This window comes from Neomonachus schauinslandi, chromosome 5, assembly GCF_002201575.2.
Source record: "Neomonachus schauinslandi chromosome 5, ASM220157v2, whole genome shotgun sequence".
NCBI classification, from domain to species: Eukaryota; Metazoa; Chordata; class Mammalia; order Carnivora; family Phocidae; genus Neomonachus; species Neomonachus schauinslandi.
Genome location: NC_058407.1, coordinates 505,942 through 510,956, shown reverse-complemented (window position 1 = coordinate 510,956; position 5,015 = coordinate 505,942). Strand labels below are relative to the sequence as shown.

The 5,015-nt window shown below is 47.8% G+C and overlaps 1 protein-coding gene across 6 annotated transcripts in view; it reads left to right on the top strand.

Annotated features, from left to right (window-relative positions):
* The window catches only part of PPP6R2 (protein phosphatase 6 regulatory subunit 2), a 76,925-nt gene that overhangs the window by 43,767 nt on the left and 28,143 nt on the right, over window positions 1-5,015 (top strand). For all 6 annotated transcript variants that reach the window (XM_021687497.2, XM_044915306.1, XM_021687494.2 and 3 more), the window contains exon 5: window positions 2,217-2,403. In XM_021687497.2, the coding sequence (XP_021543172.1) occupies window positions 2,217-2,403 (187 nt within the window). The remainder of the gene's footprint in view (window positions 1-2,216; window positions 2,404-5,015) is intronic.

The following is a 5,015-nucleotide window of genomic DNA, read 5'->3' as shown; positions in this document are numbered from 1 at the left end:
CTCACCGCCGAGCAGGGAGCCCGATGCGGGGCTCGATCCCAGGACCCTGATATCATGACCTGAGCTGAAGGCAGACGCTTAACTGACTGAGCCACTCAGGCGCCCCTCCACTTTTTGTCTTTTTACCTTTGCATTATTGGAATAGGAGCTTTAGAGGGGAAGATAACAAGCCTGTATATTTGATCTGCCCTGTTTAATTGAATTCCTGTTCCTTATATAAATTTTAGAACTTACTAAAGCAGTACCTGTTTTTTTGAAGAATAATTAATAAAATACCAATAATGAAAACCTCAGTCCCTCTACCTAGATATAACCTTAGAGGGTCAGTGCCTTATCGCTCATCTTGCCACATGTGTGCACGTTTGCTTGTATGTGAAAACCAGATTGGGGCCTTTCCATGTGCTCTGGAAACGTTTCCTGAAGGAATAGTCTGTACTTTCCTCTGGGCCTTGATTCTTTTGTACCCTTGGTACATCTTCTCTTGTTGTTGGGAGTCTGGTGGACACCTTTCAGTCTGTGTGATGCAAGGCCTTGCTCTGGCCTCAGGGTCACTGTGGCCTGGCCCTCCTGCCCTGCACTCTGACCTCCTGCCCCTGGCGGCTGTGTGTTCTCCTCCATGCTGGTTTCACGGTGTACATTCATGGTGCTGAGGTGACTCATTTGATCCTTGTAACCATCCCATGAGGTGAGTGGGCACTGGTTGCACCTCTCCTTGCCCCCTCTCATGGCCTGGTCCTGCATATCTAACTGGGCCACCTCTTTGTGAATGCAGCAGGTCTCTCACCCCTAGCCTGCGCACACGGCACTGTTTCTCTGAGCTCTAGAAGGTGCTTTCTCTTCTCTGGGCTGATGAGAAACGCCTGGCCCATAGCCAGACCTAGATTTCTCGGTTTCTCCAGACCCTTCTACGTTTAGTTGGCTGCCACGCTCTGCTGTTTCCTCTACAGTCTCTCTAACCCAGGCCTCTGTAGCCAACCCACAGTGACCACCTGGGTTTAGGCCTGTGTTAAGGCCTATGTTGGTGGCTGCCAGGAGCAGGAGGGTCATGGTGGCTGACCTTGACCCAGGGCTTACTGTTTTATGCATAGCCTTGTGGGGCCGGTGGGCACTTGCACCCCCACGTTCAGAGGAGAAAGCCTGGACACAGAGAGGTTAGGTCACGTGCCTGAAGCTGCAGAGCTTGTCCTGTGGAGTATCAGGTATGCTCTAGACAGCTACCACACCCCTGTCTGTGCTGGCCCCGGTCACCCTCACCTGCATTCCCACACGTACCTGGATGCGGCACCAGGCATTATTATTTTTTAAGATTTATTTATTTTAGAGAGCAAGAGAGAGAGAGAGCAGGGGGAGGGGCAGAGGGAGAAGAGGAGGGAGAGAATCTCCAGCAGACTGCCTGCTGAGCGCAGAGGCCAATGCAGGGCTTGATCCCACGACCCTGAGATCATGACCTGAGCCAAAACGAAGAGTCGGACGCCCAACCGACTGAGCCACCCAGGTGCCCCGGCACAAAGCCTTGTTAATGGCCCCGCTCTTGTGGGCCCTGTCCTGGACGCAGCAGGTTGTTGGGTAGCTGTGTGTGTCCCAGGGGCAATGGCAGTGACCCTGTGTCTATCAGATGGTAGAGCAGGGAGCAGAAGGATGTCATGGGGTTACATGTGATGGGATAAAGATTATTTTGTATCTGGTCATTTTATGTGTACTGGTATTTCTTACTAATAATTTGCCTTTGTAACATCTTATAACTGGTACTGCATCATAAGCTGGTGATGTGGCATTTCTTTAGCCGAGGGACAAGCTTGGGTCTGTGCTTGTTGGTGTGCAGGGACAGGAAGGGCATGGAGAGGGAGGGTGCAAACAACGGACTTGGCATCACTAACTGTGTGGTCACAGGAGGGAAGAGACCTGGCTGGTGGGTGTGAGGACAGAGGTTTCGAGAGGGGAGAAACCGAAAGACTAAGGAGCGTTATTTAGAGAATACAGTAGAGTCAGAAAATGTAAGATACCACGGTGTAGGGTATGAGGAGCAAGAAAAATGTATGTTAAATACATGGAGCTGCTTGTAGTCAAAAATGCCTCTTGGTCACAGGATATTCATATTTTTACTCCATTCCAGGGTCTGACCTGTGGACCTGTTTCCTGAGAGGCTGGTCATTTAACTTCCTGAGAGCTGAAGAAGTTTAATTTCACCTCCAGTTGCTTGCATTGTGCCCTCTTAGGTATCCAAACACAGCCTGTGAGCTGCTGACTTGTGATGTGCCGCAGATCAACGACAGACTAGGAGGGGATGAGACTCTGCTGAACCTTCTTTACGATTTCTTGGACCACGAGCCGCCTCTCAATCCTCTGCTCGCCAGTTTTTTCAGCAAGACCATTGGTAATCTCATTGCAAGAAAAACTGAACAGGTAAATAATCTGCCAAGCCCATGTGGTTTGGGGTGGCAGGCATGGCTGATGCTGATACATCTTGCTGTCAGCCATCGCCGTGCAGCGGTGTCTCCGGGGCTTGGAGAACGGGGTTTCCGACTGTTCCATGGGGCACAGTTGGAGCAGTGTAGGCTGCTGCTATGTGAGTTGGAATTTGATTAGGAAAGTGGCTTCCTGAGGATATTTCTGCTGGCTAGCTTAGGAATAAGCACATCTTCCTGCCATCCCTGAGAGCTGCTCAGGACTCCAAACCAGGCTAGCTTGTCTTGTCCCGACCAGTCACAGGCATGAGGAATAGGGACATGCCTGCGTCATGACAGGTTCTTAGGATGTCCACCTTCTAAGATCTGCTGCTCTGTTGGGGTGGCAGGTATTTATGTGTCTAGGACACTTATTGTTGCAAAGCAAAGCAAAGAAAACTTTCAGCATTAGGCTTCTGTAAAAATAGTGAATTCGTTTTGTTAGCTGGAACATGGTCTTCTTGGAGTCCGTTCTTGCTCCTGCCTGTATTCGTGCTTCTGCAGCACCCACACTGTGGACACGCAGAAATAGGGCGTGCATTGTAGGGGTTCCTCAGGCCTGCCACCAGCCCCAGCAGTCCTGGTGAGTCTTTCACCTTTTATCCCTTCCCACCATCCCCAGTGGATTATTTCAAAACAAATAACAGATATCGTATGATTTTATTGTTAATATTACCATGTATACCTCTAAAATACAAGGACTTTTAAAAATTCTTTTTTTAAAAAAGATTTTTATTTATTTATTTGACAGAGACAGACACAGCGAGAGAGGGAACACAAGCAGGGGGAGTGGGAGAGGGAGAAGCAGGCTTCCTGCTGAGCAGGGAGCCCGATGCGGGGCTCAATCCCAGGACCCCGGGACCACAACCTGAAACAAAGGCAGACGCTTAATGACTGAGCCACCCAGGTGCCCCTTAAAAATTCTTTTAATTATAACCCTAGGAGGGGACAAGACTGCTGAGCAAATTATCACCCCCCAGAAATACTAACCGTAATCGTTCAGTATCATGAAATATCGAGTGAGGGAACAGACTATATTTTACGTATATGTCTGGAGTTCTGAGAAGGTACAAGCTGCAGGGCAGATCGTAGTTCCCTTGGAGAAGTTGTTGGCATGTTGTCAATGTTCGGTGGAACGTACCTTTCTCAGGATCCTAGACCTTAAGCTTTGCAAGGGACTTCAGAGGACAGTCTCACTCAGATGCTTTTCTGAACCAGTCAGAGTATAAGTGAAGAATGGGGGGATGCAGGTGGTGAGAGAGGGTATTAGTGGTGGCAGAGGTTCTAGGACATGACACTAAGTCCTCCCATGCTAGTGACCGGTGTGGGGGGTGAGCGTCGTGGTCAGTGTGTCTGTGGGGCGAGGGGGGGGTCAGCGTGGCTGTGGGGAAGTGGTAGAATTTCTGAAAACCTTTGATTCTGGTCCTTGCCACTCAGCTCATAATTACCTTAGCCTGACCATATTTCTCTGCTACTTTCAGATGTTTGCTGTATTTTACTGCTGCTTATATTTCCTTCTTCTTCCTTTGCCCAGTACATCAAAATAATATGAAATGCACTCTTTCAAAATATTTCTTCTATTGACAAACATTTAACACATTTATATGAATTTCAAACAAGACAAAAATACATGAACAGTCTCCTGTAATACTCGAGAGGCAACCACTGTTGATTATTTAGTTCCTGTTCCTCCCCAAAAGCAGCAGTTCTTTTCCTGTAAGACATTTATTTTCAGATAATGGCATCATACTCTGAATAGTGCAAATTTTTTTTTTTCACTTAGAAATGGATTTGGTATGTCTTTTCCTATATAGCTCCCATGTTCTTTCTAGCAGACGGAGTGTCCACAGTATTGCTATACCAGAGTTTTTTAGTAGTAACCCAGAAGTTGCTTTGTTTCTAGGGTCGGCTGGGACAGGGCCACAGTGTTTGATCCCAGTTTCCACAGAGACGTGGGCTGCAGTGAACAGACTACATTTTCTTAACTCTTCATTTCAGACCATTTCACACATTTATAGAGAAAATAGTTTATGAACCCCTGTGTTTCTGTCACACAGCTTCAATAATTACGTGTTTCTGACCAGTTTTATTTTTTCTACATCCCCTATTTCCAAACCCCATCCCTAGATATTCCCATATGTGTTTCTTTTTTTTTTTAAGATTTTATTTATTTACTTGAGAGAGAATGGAGAGGGAGAATGCAGAAGCAGGGGGAGCGGCAGAGGGAGAGGGAGAAGCAGGCTCCACACTAAGCAGGGAGCCCAATGCGGGACTTGATGCCAGAACCCTGGGATCAGGACCTGAGCCACAGGCAGAGGCTTAACTGATGGAGCCACCCAGGCGCCCCTCCCATATGTATTTCTACAGGATGAGGACCCTACCAGCACTGGGAGTAGCCCAAAGTGTGGCTGGAGCACAGTTTAACTGTTCATTTGTTGAAGGACACATGACGTGTTTGCACTTTTGTCTGTTACAAGTCGAGCTGCTATGAACATTTGTGTATAGTGGTATGATACATAGTATAGTAGTTCTGCCTTGTCCACGGTTTTGGGTACCTGCAATCAGTCGTGG